This window comes from Geotrypetes seraphini, chromosome 4 (genome assembly GCF_902459505.1).
Source record: "Geotrypetes seraphini chromosome 4, aGeoSer1.1, whole genome shotgun sequence".
In the NCBI taxonomy this organism is placed as follows: domain Eukaryota; kingdom Metazoa; phylum Chordata; class Amphibia; order Gymnophiona; family Dermophiidae; genus Geotrypetes; species Geotrypetes seraphini.
In genome coordinates, this window is record NC_047087.1 from 104,172,201 (window position 1) to 104,190,350 (window position 18,150).

The following is an 18,150-nucleotide window of genomic DNA, read 5'->3' on the forward strand; positions in this document are numbered from 1 at the left end:
AAGCACCTGCTATGTGGTAGACTCGAATATAAACAAAGACACCCCCCCCCTTTTTTGGCCCAACTTACCAGACAACCCTTCAGCAATGTTAAAAATAACAGGCCCAAGAACAGAACCTTGAAGCACACCACTGGTAACATCCCTTTCCTCAGAGCTATCTCCATTGATCATTACCCTCTGTTGCCTTCCACTCAAACCAGTTCTTGACTCAACCTGTCACTTTGGGACTCATCCCAAGGGCACTCAGTTTATTTATATCTGCCCTTTCTGCACACCATTGGTGGCACTAGCTCCATTGCCCCGAGCGCTTTAGGGTCAACAGGGGGAAACACAAAGCTTCAGGAACTAAACTGGCTAACTCCAAAGAGTATTCCCCTCTCTACCACCGAGGTGATATAGGCCCATTCTTTTCAAAAGAGGAAAGGTGTTTCTCCCCCTCCCCCCCCCCCTGCACCACCAAGGGGCCCAACATACCCTTATTGAATGGAACAGATAACCACTGTTCTTCTAGAAGAGCCAGCAGCGCTGGCATTGCAAGACCCATGAAAGGAGCCCTGCCCCTGGATTGGGGAATGCAGCACAGATCGAAGATGATCCACACACCTTTGTAACAGCCCTTACAAACTTTGGAGCACTGCACCCTCTTCTGAGTATAGAGCTGGAGAGGACACACCTCCCCAATATCTTTCACCAACATCGAGGTCTTTGATGAAGATCAAGCGCCTCTAATATATTACAAGTCCTCCAAGTTGACTTTATCCAGCCTTTTCCTCCTTTTAGAACTGGTGGAGTTGCTTCCTGAAATCAGAGATTCCCAAGGTAGCACCAAACTTCACTCCCCACTCTCTCCACCCATGGGAGCAGGGGCTGAAGTAATGCCAAAGCCCCATCCCGAATGTCAGTCAACTCCTCTAGTAACCAGTAACTGCTCCTGCTCTGACACTGAGATCCCATTTCTGGATCAGAGAGGCATCTCAGAGCATTCTAGGCTAAGGGTCATGTCAAAGATGCTGTGCACTACATTTCCCTTCTCCAGAAGGATCCCTGCCCACTCATTGATCTGTTTAGCCTTTCTAGAGGGTGAGTACTGTGCAGAGTTTCAATGATTCATATTTTTAAACACACCAGGACTCTGAAATGTTTATTCTTGTTTGAAAGCACTAAGTATCATCATTTTACAGTATCTTAGTTTATCACAGGTGGAAAGAAATGTATGAGTAACTGAATGTTTAAAAAAGTTCTTGCAAAGCTTCTGGCCATGTGGTTTGACCTTCAGCCTTGGCACCACTTCAAATCACAGAGGTAAACACTAGCTTAGAATGTTGCAAGAGCTTTTGACTGCCTCATGAGGTCAATAAGCTTGGAAGAATCCCAAATTATGATGGTTAAAGAGGCAAGCATAAGTGGCAATATAAGAAAAAAATTTGCTGAGAGTTGTAACAGAGAAAAAGAGACAAAAGGAGCTTCTGAAATCACTAATAATACAGTCAGACATGAGATCACAACAAACAGGGTGAAAGTAAACCACTTGTCAAGAAAAATGTTGAACCACCTAGTGCATTTCATGCATTCAAACACTAGAAACAAATCAATGAGCAAAGGCGAGTACAGTTAAGAAGGCTACAAGTGCTGTACGCATGAGGGCTGCCAAAGCATCCAGGACACATGCAGTAGCAAATTTATACTCCTGGTTAGCCATTGAATTAATGCAATTTACTGCTATCTTATTTTCTATCATGTTTTCTAGCTCCTTTCATAATTTTTTAGTCTGTAAACCACCTGGATCTGTAGCCAGGGCAGGATTAAAGCACAGGCAAACTAGGCATGGGCCTAGGTTCCAAATATTTAGGAGAGGGCCTTCTCAAATGTGTAAGTCGAGGCAGAGTTTTGCCAAGTACATTAGCTGCTGCCACAGAGAAGAGAATCAGGAGGGCACAGAGCCATTGTTCATCACAGAGGTCTGTCTATTCTTCCTCACTCCCTGTGTACTGCCTTCTAGTCAGCAGGAGGAGCCTCTTATCTGCTGTTTCCTCCTCTGTCAGTTTTTCTCTGTAGTCCGAATCATTTAAGGCTCCATTTAAATTACATATATTTAAATTACAATGAGGGGCCCCCAACAAACCTATTTGCCTAGGGCCCAACAAAGAGTTAATCCTGCCCCGTCTGTAGCCAGATGGAGACAGTATAGACTGAACTCTGAGGACTTACTTAAAAGATCAGACTCCACCGATGACCCTTGAGGGGAGGAATGCTGGCCTAGTGCCTAAATCTCAGTAAGTCTGGTTCTAAGAGAGAGGTTGTATAATAGGCTCAGCATTAAAGATAGTTTTTCACAGCAACCTGTTAACTACTGTCTGGGAAGGGAAAACTTTGGTTTCAGTAGGTTATATCATTCTAGTTCTCTTTTTTAGCCCAGCAAAATCAGTTAGGCAATAATGAAGCCTTTAGAGTCTATGTTAAGGTTTAATACAAAAGTGCTTTAGCCTAGATTAGTGTTTTAGGCTGCATTTCAGGGCATAAACTAAAAACTAAGAATTCTTCAAAACTTTTTTCCATTGTTAAATCTATCACTAACTATAACAAACAAAAGGAAGCCAATAATATTAAACCTGCCGCTCAAGCTTTAGCTGATCACTTCATAAACAAAACCAGAAAAATTAGGGATTCCCTACCCATTACAGGGGCAACCAATAAGTCAATCAGAGTAACTAAATGTGAATTACCCACTTCAAAATGCTCTTACTTCTCTATCCAAAAAATAATTGACTTATCACGTCATCCGGTCGCTGATCATCAAGGGCACAAGCTCGGAGATATTTCCCCCTTCTATTAAAAAGATACTTTTCGTTTTTCGGCGACCATATTCATAAACTCATTTCTAACAGCTTATCATCAGGGCAGCTACCAAAAGTTTGGAAGGAATCTAATACACCCGATAATCAAAGACCACAAGGAGAATTTGTCAAACCCCTCAAAACTACTGGCCGATTGCTAACATTCCCTTCTTCGCGAAAAAAGAGAAAATAATATTTCTTCAATTCTTTAAATTTACAGAAAACATAAAGGTCTTACACCCCAACCAGACAGGTTTTAGGCAGCATCATTTCACTGAACATTCATTACTAGGTCTCAACAAAAAAGCACAGTTACTTACCGTAACAGGTGTTATCCAGGGACAGCAGGCAGATATTCTTAACGCATGGGTGACGTCACCGACGGAGCCCCGGTACGGACATTTTTCACTAGAAAGTTCTAGTTGGCCGCACCGCGCATGCGCGAGTGCCTTCCCGCCCGACGGAGGAGTGCATGGTCCCCAGTTAAGATAAGCCAGCTAAGAAGCCAACCCGGAGAGGTGGGTGGGTCGTAAGAATATCTGCCTGCTGTCCCTGGATAACACCTGTTACGGTAAGTAACTGTGCTTTATCCCAGGACAAGCAGGCAGCATATTCTTAACGCATGGGTGACCTCCAAGCTAACAGAGAGGGAGGAGGGATGGTTGGCCATTAGGAAAATAAATTGTGTAATACAGATTGGCCGAAGTGCTCATCCCGTCTGGAGAAGGTATCCAGACAGTAGTGAGTAGTGAATGTGTGAACTGAGGACCAAGTGGCAGCCTTGCAGATTTCCTCGATGGGCGTGGAATGGAGGAAAGCCACAGAAGCAGCCATAGCTCTGACCCTGTGGGCCGTGACAGCACCTTCCAGTGAGAGACCGGCCCGAGCATAACAGAACGCAATGCAGGCAGCAAGCCAGTTGGAAAGCGTCCGTTTGGAGACAGGACGACCTAGACGGTTAGGGTCGAAGGACAAAAGGAGCTGAAGAGATGAGCGGTGAGCCCTGGTACGGTCAAGGTAGTAAGCAAGGGCACGCTTACAGTCCAGCGTGTGCAACGCCTGTTCCCCAGGATGAGAATGGGGCTTAGGGAAAGAGACAGGCAACACAATGGACTGGTTGAGATGAAAGTCCGAGACCACCTTGGGAAGGAATTTAGGATGGGTACACAGAACCACCTTGTCATGGTGAAAAACAGTGAAAGGTGGGTCGGCAACCAGTGCATGCAGCTCACTAACCCTCCTGGCAGAGGTGATGGCAATGAGGAAAAGCACCTTCCATGTAAGAAATTTGAGTGAAGTTGTGGCAAGAGGCTCAAATGGAGGTTTCATGAGTGCTGATAAAACCACATTCAGGTCCCAGACGACTGGAGGAGGCTTCAGAGGTGGTTTGACATTGAAGAGGCCTCTCATGAACCGGGAAACCAGGGGATGAGCCGTAAGAGGTTTTCCGAGGATAGGCTCATGGAACGCAGTGATGGCACTGAGGTGGACTCTGAATGAGGTCGACTTGAGGCCAGCGTCGGAGAGAGAGAGCAAATAGTCCAGTAAGGTTTCCACCGCCAATGAGGTGGGATCGTGATGATGAAGCAGACACCAAGAGGAGAACCGGGTCCACTTCTGATGGTAACATTGGAGGGTGGCCGGTTTCCTTGAGACATCCAGAATACGACGGACAGGCTGAGATAGATTCTCTGGAGAGGTCAGCCCGAGAGAAACCAAGCTGTCAGGTGGAGCGAGGACAGATTGGGATGCAGTAGAGACTGATGCTGCTGTGTAAGTAGAGTAGGAAACACAGGAAGAGGAATGGGCTCCCTGGAGCTGAGCTGGAGTAGGAGGGAGAACCAGTGTTGGTGAGGCCACCGAGGGGCGATGAGAATCATGGTGGCTTTGTCCCTGCGGAGTTTGAATAACGTCCGCAACATCAGAGGTAGTGGAGGAAAGGCATAGAGGAACCGATCCGTCCAGTCGAGCAGTAATGCATCCGGGGCTAGACGATGAGGAGAGAAGAGTCTGGAACAGAACTGAGGCAGCTGATGGTTGTGAGGAGCTGCAAAGAGGTCCACCTGAGGGGTGCCCCACTGAGCAAAGATGGAGCGGAGTGTGGGGGGATCCAGAGTCCACTCGTGAGGTTGAAGGATGCGGCTGAGATTGTCAGCCAGGGAGTTCAGTTCACCCTGGATATAGACAGCCTTGAGGAAGAGACTGCGGGCCGTGGCCCAGGTCCAGATGCGGATGGCCTCCTGACAGAGGAGGGAGATCCGGTGCCGCCTTGCTTGTTTATGTAGTACATGGCGACTTGGTTGTCTGTGCACAGGAGAAGAACCTGAGGGTAGAGAAGGTGCTGGAAGGCCTTGAGGGCATAGAACATGGCCCTGAGTTCCAGGAAATTGATGTGATGTTGACGCTCCTGAGGGGTCCAGAGTCCCTGAGTGCGAAGTTCTCCCAGGTGAGTTCCCCATGCATAGGGGGAGGCATCTGTGGTTATGATCATGGAGTGAGGGGGTAGATGAAAGAGTAGACCCCTGGAAAGATTGGATGAATTCAACCACCATTGAAGAGATTGCTGAAGAGACGATGTCACAGAGATGGGATGAGAAAGAGGGTCGGTGGACTGTGACCATTGGTTGGGCTAGAGTCCATTGAGGTGTCCTGAGGTGAAGTCGCGCCAGAGGAAGCACATGGACCGTCGAGGCCATGTGGCCCAGGAGGACCATCATCTGCCGAGCTGGAATGGAGTGATGAAGGAGCACCTGGCGGCAGAGGTGGAGCAGGGTCCGTTGGCGGTAGGAGGGGAGAAACGCCCTCATGAGAGTGGTGTCGAGAACAGCTCCAATGAACTGAAGTTGCTGTGTGGGAAGCAGATGCGACTTGGGGTAGTTGATCTCGAACCCCAGGAGATGGAGGAAGGAGATGGTGTACTGAGTGGCTTGTAGCACAAGTGGAGACGTAGGTGCTTTTACCAACCAATCGTCCAAGTAGGGGAACACCTGGAGGTTGTGAGACCTGAGAAAGGCCGCCACCACAATAAGGCACTTGGTGAACACCCTGGGCGATGATGCGAGGCCAAAGGGTAGCACCTTGTACTGATAGTGGCGGTGCTGTATCTGAAATCGGAGGTAGCGACGTGAATTCAGATGGATTGGAATGTGAGTGTAGGCCTCTTTGAGGTCCAGGGAACATAGCCAGTCGTGTTGAGAGAGAAGAGGATAAAGCGTGGCCAGGGAGAGCATTCTGAACTTTTCCTTGACCAGACACTTGTTGAGGTCCCGGAGATCGAGGATGGGACGAAGGTCTCCTGTCTTCTTGGGAACCAGGAAGTAGCGGGAGTAGAATCCCTGACCCCTTTGGTCTGTGGGAACCTCTTCGATGGCATTGAGGAGAAGGAGGGATTGGACCTCCCTTAGGAGGAGAAGGGACTGAGAGGAGTGGGACGCAGACTCTATAGGAGGGTTGTCTGGTGGAAGAGTCTGGAAGTTGAGAGAGTAGCCGTGGCGGATGATGTTGAGGACCCACAGGTCTGATGTGATGACCTCCCAACGGTTGAGGAAGAGTTGGAGACGTCCTCCGATTGGCTGAGGAAGAGGTAATGATGGTGGAAGACTGGCTATGCCCTGGAGAAAGGAGTCAAAAGGGCTGAGATGGTTTTGACGGAGGAAGAGGCTTGGCAGGTTGGTGAGATTGAGAGCGAGCCTGAATGTGTTGTTGTTGACGAGGTCTGCTAGGCTGCTGTTGGGGCGGGTTGAAAGGCCTGGCCGAGAACCTGCGCTGCTAAGAGGACTGTGGTCTATAAGGACGAGCAGGTGGAGCCTTCTTTTTAGGTTTTACCAGAGTGTCCCATCTGGTCTCATGTGCTGAGAGCTTCTGGGTGGTCGAATCCAGGGACTCCCCAAAAAGGTCATCCCCAAGACAGGGTGCGTTAGCTAGGCGGTCTTGGTGGTTGATGTCAAGATCAGAAACCCTCAACCAGGCCAGACGTCGCATGGCAACAGCTATGGCAGACGCTCGGGAGGTCAGCTCAAATGAATCATAAATAGAGCGCACCATGAATTTCCGCAGTTGAAGGAGGCTGGAAATTTGTTGTTGAAAGAGTGGAACTTTGCGTTCAGGGATGTATTTTTGTAGGGCGGATAGTTGTTGTACGAGATACTTCATATAAAATGAGAAGTGAAATGTGTAATTATTCGCCCTGTTGGCTAGCATGGCATTTTGATAAAGGCGTTTGCCAAACTTATCCATCGTTTTGCCTTCTCTGCCAGGAGGGGTGGAGGCATAAACACTGGAGCCCTGAGTTTTCTTTAATGTAGACTCAACTAGGAGAGACTCATGGGGCAATTGAGGTTTGTCAAAACCCGGAATTGGGATGACCCTGTATAGGCTGTCAAGCTTACGAGGAGCTCCGGGGACAGTGAGTGGATTTTCCCAATTTTTATAAAAAGTTTCCCGCAGTATGTCATGGACGGGTAACTTGAGGAACTCTTTGGGAGGTTGTTCAAAGTCTAAGGCATCCAGAAAGGCCTGGGACTTTTTGGAGTCGGACTCTAAAGGAATAGAAAGAGCCGCCGACATCTCCCTGAGGAATTTGGTGAAAGAGGATTGCTCAGGCTTGGAAGTGGTATCGGGCACTGAGGGTTCCTCGTCTGTGGATGATGCGTCCTCCTCGGTACCGGGTGGGGATTCTTCCCATAAGTCCGGGTCCCTGATATCAGTGAGCGCATGCCGAGATGTCAGGGTGGAAGGCTCGGTGTGGCGGGTCTTAGAAAGAGACTTGCCAGAACGCATGGAGACGGTACCGGGAGAGGAAGACCGGTGTTGACCCCGGTCCCGGGAAGAGCGGTGCCATTCTGGGTCCCGGGGAGACCGGTGCCCTTCCTGGTCCCGAGGAGGATCGACCTCAGAGCGGGTCTGTACCACAGGACGAGAACGGAGTGGTTCAGCCGAGAGGATTGGCATGGAAGTGTTGAGTGGCACCGAGGGGGTGGACACCGGTGGGATGGTGCAAGGCTCGAGTCGGTCTGGTACCGAAAGAAGTGGTGCCAATAGGGTCGGTAGCAGGTGCTGGAGTTGTTGCTGCAGCTGTTCCTGCAATTTGTCTTGGAGTATGGCCGCGATGCGGTCATCCAGGGGTGGCACCGGTACCGCTTTTTTCTTTTTCGGTTCCATAGGTGCTGCTCCACGCCCCGGCAATGAGGAGGCCGATGACGAGGCACTCACCGAGATCGGGGCGGAGCGTTTGCGGGGTCGGCGTGAGGCCGGGAGGACCGGCGTCGCCACTGTGGCAGGTGGACGCTCAAGGGAGGTGGAAGGCTTCTTAGCCGGCTTACCTGGTGCCAGCGACCCCGAGGAAGGATCGTGCGGCGTCGAAGTGGTCGGTGCTGTCTTTTGCGGTACCGTTGACGTCGCGGCAGTTTCCATAGCAGATCCGGTACCGAAAAGGATGTTCTGCTGGATCTGCCGATTTTTTAAGGTGCGTTTCTTAAGAGTGGCACAGCGGGTGCAGGTGTCAGCCCGATGCTCTGGACTCAAACACTGTAGGCACCAATTGTGTGGGTCAGTGAGAGAGATCGGGCGAGCACACCGCTGGCACTTCTTAAAGCCCGGTTGAGGGGGCATGAAGGGAAACACGGCCTCCGCAAAATCAAAGCTGGAGGCTTGTATGATGGCAACAGGCCCTGCCGGGGCCGGCCTGAAAAATAAAGAAAAAACAAAGTTTTTTGGTTTGTTTTTTTTAGAACGGAAAAAGAAACCCGAAGGGAAAAAGAGAAAAAACAAGAAAATAACGCGAGCGGGAAGGCAAAAAGGAAGTTTTCAACGGCCGTTGAAACCACATGCGTCTTCTTCGCTCCGCAGAAACGAAGAAACTGGGGACCACGCACTCCTCCGTCGGGCGGGAAGGCACTCGCGCATGCGTGGTGCAGCCAACTAGAACTTTCTAGTGAAAAATGTCTGTACCGGGGCTCCGTCGGTGACATCACCCATGCGTTAAGAATATGCTGCCTGCTTGTCCTGGGATAATATTATATTACATAGATCATCACAAATCCACTTTACTTATTTCTCTAGACCTTCTGGCTGCTTTTGACACAATTAATCATACTTTACTACTGAATCGTTTAGAATCTATCAGAATCTCAGATCAGTTATTAAAGTGGTTCAGATCTTATTTCAGCGATAGATCTTTCAAGGTAAGTTGTGACAATATTAAATCAGGAACCTACAGCACAAACTATGGTATCCCTCAAGGTTCTATTCTGTCCCCACTTCTCTCTTTTCAAGATTTTCTTGGTTCCTTTTCTAACTCTTTGTCAACGTAAGGTGATGCATATCGGTAACAAAAATCTTATACACGAATACAGGATGTCCGGGGCTGTACTTGGAGAGACCCCCCCCCCCCAGGAAAGAGACTTGGGAGTACTGGTCGACAAGTCAATTAAGCCATCCGTGCAATGTGCAACGGCGGCGAAAAGGGCGAACAGAATGCTAGGAATGATTAAGAAGGGGATCACAAACAGATCAGAGAAAGTTATCATGCCACTGTACCGGCCCATGGTATGCCCTCACCTGGAATAATGCATCCAGCACTGGTCGCGGTACATGAAGAAGGACACAGTGCTACTCGAAAGGGTCCAGAGAAGAGCAACTAAAATGGTAAAGGGGCTGGAGGAGTTACCATACAGCGAGAGATTAGAGAAACTGGACCTCTGCTCCCTTGAAAAGAGGAGACAGAGGGGACATGAAAGAAACATTCAAGATATTGAAGGGAATAGACTTGGTAGATAAAGAAAGGCTGTTCACCATCTCCAAGGTAGGGAGAACGAGAGGACACTTTCTAAAGTTAAAAGGGGATAGATTCCGTACAAACGTAAGGAAGTTCTTCTTCACCCAGAGGGTGGTGGAAAATTGGAACGCACTTCCGGAGGTTGTTGTAGGGGAAAACACCCTCCAGGGATTCAAGACAATGTTAGACAAGTTCCTGCTGAACCAGAACTTAAGCAGGTCAGGTTGGTCTCATTTAGGACACTGGTCTCTGACCTACGGGTCGCCACGGAGGATATTTTCGGGATGTGCTTAGAAGAGGGAAAATTCCTACTTTTGATGAGTTAGTTACAAGAGAGGAGGGGTTCAAAGATGATTTTTTTTTTTTTTGGTTATATGTCGTTACATCATTTTATGATTTCAGTAGGGTGAGGGAGGGGGCAATTTTTGGAAGTGGAACATTTGGAAAATTTCTGGGGTTTGTTAGGTAGGGTGACTTGTCCTATTTCGGTAATCTATTGGTATTTGAGAGAGTAGAATGTAGTACAATTTCCATTTAGGCAACATTGGAAGTCTGATTTATAGGTGAGGTTTACGACTGACGATTGGTTCCGGATTTGTGAGGAGGTACAAAAGGCATCTCACTGTGTTTTAGTTCAAGAAAATGCTTATAAAGTTTTAACAAGATGGTATTTGATGCCAGAGAGGGTGCACCTTATGCACCCTCAGGTTCTTAATGTCTGCTGGAGGTGTGGGGTGAGTCCAGAATCGTTTTATCATATTTGGTGGAATTGCCCGATAATCAAGGTCTTTTGGCTTATGGTGACATCAGTTCTGACTCAGTGAGTACAGGACCCAGTTCAGATCTTGCTCTGTTTAGATACCCATAAACAGAAGACCTGGCCCTGGCAGACTAAACGGGTGCTAAATGTCTTATTGCCCAGTATTGAAAACATTCCGTTGCTCCTACTAAGGAGGAATGGTTACTTAAGTGTAGCAAGTTGGCCCAGATGGAATGTCTGGCGGCTAAACATTTGGGATTTTTTTGAGCAACAATAGAATACCTAGCATAAAATATTTCAGTGCCTTTAAACATTTTGTGGGTGGGGGTTGGTGATTTCCATAGAGGTTTTGTTTTGGTTTTCCGTTGCAATGTCTGGAGGGGTTATTCAGTTTTTCCTTTGTATTATATGCTGCTATGTGTAATATGAGGTGTTTGTGGGAAGAGACTGCCCCTGTTATTTTTCTTGTGGGGAGTTCCATTTGATTTGTAGTGCGACTATGCTTGTTATTATATACAAAAATTTCTAATAAACATTTATTGAGGGGAAAAAAAAAATCAGTGTTATCCAAAAGTACTTCCTTCGATTGCAGGTAATTCGCTCTCTCTCTAAGGTTCTTGATTCCTCTGATTTGAGCATATTGATACATTTCCTAGTAATTTCTTGTCTGGACTACTGCAACTCATTAGACAAATTAATTATACTCATAATGCAACTCATTATACAAATAACACATAAGGAAATCAGATGTCTACAAATCATTCAAAACACTGCAATAAAAATTATCAAAAATGCTAAAAAAAATATGATCATGTCACGCCACTCCTAATAAAAGGAAACTGGCTCCCTATATCACACAGAATAACCTATAAAACAGAGGTAGGAACTCCAGTCCTCAAGAGCCATAATCCAGTCGGGTTTTCAGGATTTCCCCAATGAATATGCATGAGATCTATTTGCATACACTGCTTTCAATGCATATTCATTGAGGAAATCCTAAAAACCCAACTGGATTATGGCTCTCGAGGACCGGAGTTCCCTACTCCTGCTATAAAATCACACTCTTAAAACTTTCAAAGTGATTCATAACAATCAACCAGATTTCCTAAATAATATTTTAAATTCCATTTACTTCGTCCAGAATACTCAGATTCAAGTCACAAAATCTACTTACTGTTCCCTCATTCCGCATCTTGAGCACCATACGTACATCGAATTTTGCAGTTACTGCCTCGACCCTTTGAAATTCATTACCCACCAAACTACGAGACAAAAACTCTAGAAAATTTAAAGAAAAACTTTAAAAACCTTCCTCTTTAAAGATGCCTTTAACCTTTAAATCTTTTGCGTCTTATCATGAATCCTCCTTCCTCCAGCTTTCAGATGAGATTCACCTTCCTCTTGTATTTCCCCTTTTTTGGAGAATCTCATTAGAATCTTGGAGAGAGCGGGAGCCAGAAGGCCTTGAGCATGCGCAGATGCTCAAGGCCCAGCAGAGATCATCGGCAGTCTCTTTCAGTGCTAAACATCCTGTGGGTTGGTGCTGCGTGCCGGTGCCCGATTGCGGTAAGGATTTGGGCGGGCAGGGGGCACGATGCCAGTTCTCGGGGTTAAGGTGGGCGAAGCTGGTTCTCAGGAGTGGGGTGGAAGTGCTTCAGTGGCTTCGGGGTTGGGGGGATCTTTTTGGGATGTGATGTGGTGGGGTGGGGTGGAAGCACATCAATGGCCTCGGGGAGGGGGGGGGTTGGGATGTGGAACGAATCGCCCACATTTCCATTCACTCCTATGGGGAAAGTTGCTTTGATATACGAGCACTTTGGTTTAAGAGCATGCTTCTGGAACGAATTATGTTCGCAAGCCAAGGTTCCACTGTAATTGTAAGAGCGACAAACCTTTTTGTGAGGCTAGTAAGTAAAAGTAAGAAGAAAATAAGGCCGCTTTGGTTCTCAAAAGTAGTAGCTGAGAAGGAATGAGGTTAGCTTTCATAAACTACAAAATATCGCAGAAAGAGAAAGACAGGCAAAAATATCTGGAAAAGTTAAGATAGGTTGGTTGTGTAGTCAAAAAAGCAAAAATGCAAATGGAAGAAAAAATGGCTGACACGGTAAAATGGGGAGACAAAACATTTCTTTGATATATTAGTGATAGGAAGAAGTGCAAAAGTGGCACTGTGAGCCTCAAAGGTGAAGAGAAGAAATATGTAGAAGCAAAGAAAAGGCTGAATTGATTAACAAATATTTCTATTCTGTGTTTACGGCTGATAAAGGGCTGGAGGAGTGGTAGACCCTGATCGATTTTCAGAGGGTTGTGTTCATGAGGAACTAGCTAAAATAAAAGTAGACAAAGCGATGGGGCTGGATGGTGTACATCCGAGGGTTCTGAAGGAACTTAGGGAAGTTCTGGTGGCTCCGCTGACTGACCTTTTCAATGAGTCTCTAGAATTGGGAGTGGTACCGGAGGACTGGAGAAGGACAGAAGTGGTCCCTCTCCACAAAAGTGGAAGTAAGGAAGAAGTAGGGAATTACAGGCCAATAAGTCTGACTTCTGTGGTAAGCAAATTAATGGAAACGCTTTTAAAAATTTCAGGACCTGAGGCAGCATGGATTTACTAGAGGTAGGTCTTGTCAGACAAATCTAATCAATTTCTTTGACTGGGTGACCAGATAATTGGATAGAGGGAGTACGCTAGATGTGGTGTATTTATATTTTAGCAAAGCCTTTGACAGTGTTCCACACATAAATCTAATAAATAAAATGAGTGCCCTCAAGATGGGTCCCAAACTGGGGCCCTTTTCTGCCGTCATATTCTATGTTTCCAAGAACTGGTTGAGTGGAAGGCGAAAGAAGGTAGTGATCAATGGAGATCGCTCTGAGGAAAGGGGATGTTACCAGTGGTTTGCCTCAAGGTTCTGTTAAGAACATAAGAACATAAGCAGTGCCTCCGCCGGGTCAGACCATAGGTCCATCCTGCCCAGCAGTCCGCTCCCGCGGAGGCCCAAACAGGTCATGAATTGTCTGAATCACCAGAAGGGGCCCCCTTGCCACCTTGGTTTCCCATTTAAGTCCTATCTTACCTTCGAAGTCCTAACCCTCCGGTCTTGCACATGCACGACCTGGTTGGGTTTCTATACTTTTTACCTGAATACCTCTCTCAGTATCCCACGATCCCTTTATCCCTCAGGAATCCGTCCAATCCCTATTCTTGAGCCTATTCTTTTTAACATTTTTATAAACGATTTTGCTGAAGGGCTGTCGGGTAAGATTTGCCTCTTTGCGGATGATACCAAAATCTGCAATAGAATAGACACCTAGGATGGTGTGAACAACATGAAGACAGACCTGGTGAAGCTTGAAGAATGGGCTGAAATTTGGGCAGCTAAAATTTAATGCTAAGAAATGCAAGGTCTTGCATTTGGGCTGCAAAAACCCGAGGGAACAGTACAGTTTAGGGGGTGAAGAACTTAAGTGCACGACAGAAGAGCGGGACTTGGATGTGATGATCTTAAGGTGGCCAAACAGGTTGACGGCGAAAGAAGGATGCTAGAGTGCATAGGGAGAGGTATAGTCAGTAGGAAAAATGAGGTATTGATGCCCCTGTGTAAGAATCTGGTGAGACCTCATTTAGAATATTGTGTACAATTCTGGAGGCCGCACCTTCAAAATGATATAAAAAGGATGGAGTCGGTCCAGAGGAAAGCTACTAAAATGGTGCGTGGTCTTCGTCATAAGGAGTAAGGGGACAGACTTAAAGATCTCAATCTGTATACTTTAGAGGAAAGGCGGGAGAGGGGAGATATGATAAGAGACATTTAAATACCTACGTGATGTAACTGCACATGAGTGGAGTCTCTTTCATTGGCAAAGAAGCTCTGGAATGAGAGGGCATAGGATGAAGTTAAGAGGTGATAGGTTCAGGAGTAATCTAAGGAAATACTTGTTTATAGAAAGGGTGATAGATGCATGGAACAGTCTCCCAGTAAAGGTGGTGGAGACAGAGACTGTCTGATTTCAAGAAAGCCTGGGATAGTCAAGTGGGATCTCTTAGAGAGAGGAAGAGATAATGGTGTGGATGGGCAGATTGGATGGGCCATTTGGCCTTTATCTGCTATCATGTTTCTATGTTTCTAAATACAAACAAACAAATATAGGAATATGGACAATCAGCAGCTCTCCTCTCCTAACGTGGCACAGTGCCACAGCTGATATAAAATAAGTGACTCATTTAGCAGGGTAGCTGCCCTAAGCCCTTGCCTACTTTGCAAATTGCTAAATCCACTCTGTATGCATGCCTCCTGGACTTAGGAATTCCATTCTATAAGAGTAGTGGCTAGTCAGCATAATCTCTCCAGCACCTCCAGCTCACGCCGACCTAAGGAGCAGAACCCAGGCTCAGGAACTCAAAGTATCAGGCATGATAGCAAGGAATACTCATCCATGTAGACTAAATTAATTGCCCTCAAACCAATATGGCATCTACAATATTTCAGTTATCACAAATGGTCATACCAATTTAATATTTTTAAAAATAGTAAGAATCCTTTATCATCGCAATCAATATATGCAAGCATTTTGCAAATCTCTACCATATTTCACAGAAAATTAAGATCATAAAAACTGAATTTACTTAGCTCAATGTATTTAAAAAATAGTTCAAAACATTAGGAGGATTCCCTCACAGCAACAGACTAAAATAGAAGCAATTGGTGGCAAATATTAGATGCCCAGTACAATAGATTTTGATTTGCAAAATAAGAATGATAAGTATATCTTATGTTTAATAACCCAAAAATTCAACAATATTTTAGCTATGTGTTTTCATTTTCTATTTTTGGATTAAGGGAAAGAGGCAAATGATACCCTTATTGCAAAATGTTACAGAAACCACTAAGAGTTATTTATATTAACAGCGAAGTGAAAGTCAAGGATAAAATTAGTGTTTTGAAAGCAAAGAAATCTCACCTTAAATCTTTTATCCTGAAGAACTTTCTTAATAGCCACCAGTTCTCCTGAATCACAAAGTTTGGCTTGGTAAACAACTCCAAAAGACCCATTTCCAATCACCTTGGTATCTGTGTAGCTAACTTCCTGCGGCCTGTCGGGACCCTGGCCAGGAGTTGCCACCACAGTTGTCACTTTGCTGCCATCTTTGTCCCCTGAAAAAGCAAATGGACATATATTTAAAGTCTTGACAGTTTCAACATATTTCTCAAGGTTTTACAAGTTGCAGCAATGCAAAGTATCCAGGGCACGTGCAGTGGCAGAATGACACAGGGACAAAGTGGGCACCCATTCCCATCCGTCTTTGCACCTGCACAAAATCTCATTCATGCAAAAAGCAAATGATTGTTTTATAAAAAATGATGGAACTAGTGCAGTAGAATTTGAGTTTGCAGGGATAGAGTGGGAAAGGGGACTAACTTTGTTCTCATGTCATTCTCTAATGGTTGGCCCTCAGAAATGTGGACAATCAGCTGCCCATCTCTGCACATTACTACCATACCTAAGCAGATATTTGGAAATGTGTCATTCTTGAAACAGGTATATATTCTGGCTGCAGAATAGACTAAGACATTTCAAAAGGGCCATGGTCCTGTCAGTCAAGGCAATACAATAAAATTTATTTATTCATTCAATTTTCTATACCGTTCTCCCAAGGGAGCTCAGAACGGTTTACATGAATTTATTCAAATATTCAAGCATTTTTTTCCGTCTGTCCCAGTAGGCTCACATCTATCTAATGTATCTGGGGCAATGTGGGATTAAGTGACTTGTCCAGGATCACAAGGTGCAGTGTGGGTTTAAACCCACAACCTGAAGGGGTGTCAGGTAAAAACCACGGAAGACAAAGGCACGCACTGACAACTGAGCGCAGCGCCGAAGAAAATAACTGTTTTTAGGGGCTCTGACGGGGGGGGGGTGTGGGGGAACCCCCCCACTTTACTTTATACAGATCGCGCGGCGTTGTGGGGGGTTTGGGGGGTTGTAACCCCCAACATTTTACTGAAAACTTCACTTTTTCCCTAAAAACAGGGAAAAAGTTAAGTTTACAGTATAATGAGGGGGGTTACAATCCCCCAAACCACCCACAACGCCACCGCGATCGGTATTAAGTAAAGTGGGGGGGGGCTTCCCAACAAAAACCCCCGTCGGAGCCCCTAAAAACTGTCATTTTCTTCAGCATGCGCCTCCATCTTGCGCTCAGTTGTCGGCACGCGCCTTTGTCTTCCGCGGTTTTGTCTATGAACCCCTGAGAGTACTGAGGCTGTAGCTTTAACCACTGCGTCACACTCTCAGTGGTGTAGCGAAGGTGGAAGGCGCCCGAGTCGGTGGTGTACCCCCACCCTCTTCTCCACCCGTCTACATGCGCACGTGCCCTTTCCCTTACTTCTAATTTGCTGGTGCAAGCAGTATCTCTAACCTGCTGACGCCAGCCTCGCAACCAGGAAATAACTTCAGAGGGATACATGAGGTCGGTGGGAACAGCAGGTTGGAGCTAGAGGCATAGGTGGGGAGGAGTATGGGGATGGAGAGGAGGAGAGGTGCCGACGCCCCATCAAGACAACATCCGAGGTAGTCTGCCCTTCCCCTCCTTACCACACCACTACATACAACCTCTCCTGTTCCTCTTTCCCTGATTTCTCTCAAGTTTCTTAAAGGGTTTTTTTTTTTTTCAAAATTTAATATAAATGTACTGTAAACCAAAATGGTTGCCATAGTAAGTATGTGTAAATATTGGAATCTCTCAGTTTGCCAGAAGTGTGACAAATTAAAACTTTAGAACATTTGCAGGCCTTCTGACTCGGTGATACCAGGTAAAACAATCTCAGCCTATGGAATAAAATCTTAATCAGGTTCATAAATACTACTGTTTTCTCTCTTGCTATTTAAATTTGACCCTATTCCCCAAAGATAAGAGATTATTGCATCTTTACTACTTTCATCCTTGGTCAACTACATATGAACAGAAATCCAATGACTCCCTAAACTCAAGGCTCAAACACAGAACAATTAACCAGCGATCACCTAAGCTAGCCCAGTAGTTTCCAAACCTTTCCTGGGGTCTCTCACCGGTCAGGTTTTCAGAATACACTTCTCCCTCGGTATTCGCAGGGGATAGAGTCAGAGCCGGACTGCGACTAGAGAAAAACCGTGAATAACTTCTGGTCCAGCTCTGACTCACCCCCGCCTCCCTTCTGCCTTCACCCCGGCATCCCGGCCTTACCTGGTGGTCTAGCAGGCTTTTGGGACAGGAGTGATCTTCCTACGCTCCTGTGCCGTGCAGATCGCCAATAGGAAATGACTGCCGTGAGTTCCCGTAGTCTCTCGAGACTATGACGGAAGCTCACTGCAGCCATTTCCTATTGGTGATCTACACGGGGCAGGAGCATAGGAAGATCGCTTCTGCCCTGAAAGCTCGCTAGACCACCAGGTAAGGCCGGGATGCCAGGAGGAAGGCTGGAGGGAGGTGGGAATGTCCGAAGATATGGTGTTTCCCCCCCCCCCCCAGGTAGCGACTGGCTGGCCCAAAACTTCCTCTTGGACGTCAGAATTGATGTCGGGGAGAGGAAGGCTGATCGGCCCAGTAGATTGGGACGGCAACACAAGTCTATCACGGAGCCCAGACGAGCCAAGGCGATCGACTTGCGTTGCCTTCCCAATCTACCAGTCCATCGCGATCAACGTATTAGGCACCCCTGCTCTATGACTTGCTAGAAACTCACTAATTTAACAGAGCTTTTCCCCTCAAATTCTCACTAAGCATCTGGTGTCCAACTTTGTTG

General features: G+C 46.4%; 1 protein-coding gene across 4 annotated transcripts in view; it reads right to left on the reverse strand.

Moving 5' to 3' along the window:
• The window catches only part of GSK3B (glycogen synthase kinase 3 beta), a 431,638-nt gene that overhangs the window by 297,432 nt on the left and 116,056 nt on the right, over window positions 1-18,150 (reverse strand). For all 4 annotated transcript variants that reach the window (XM_033941322.1, XM_033941323.1, XM_033941324.1 and 1 more), the window contains exon 2: window positions 15,329-15,522. In XM_033941322.1, the coding sequence (XP_033797213.1) occupies window positions 15,329-15,522 (194 nt within the window). The remainder of the gene's footprint in view (window positions 1-15,328; window positions 15,523-18,150) is intronic.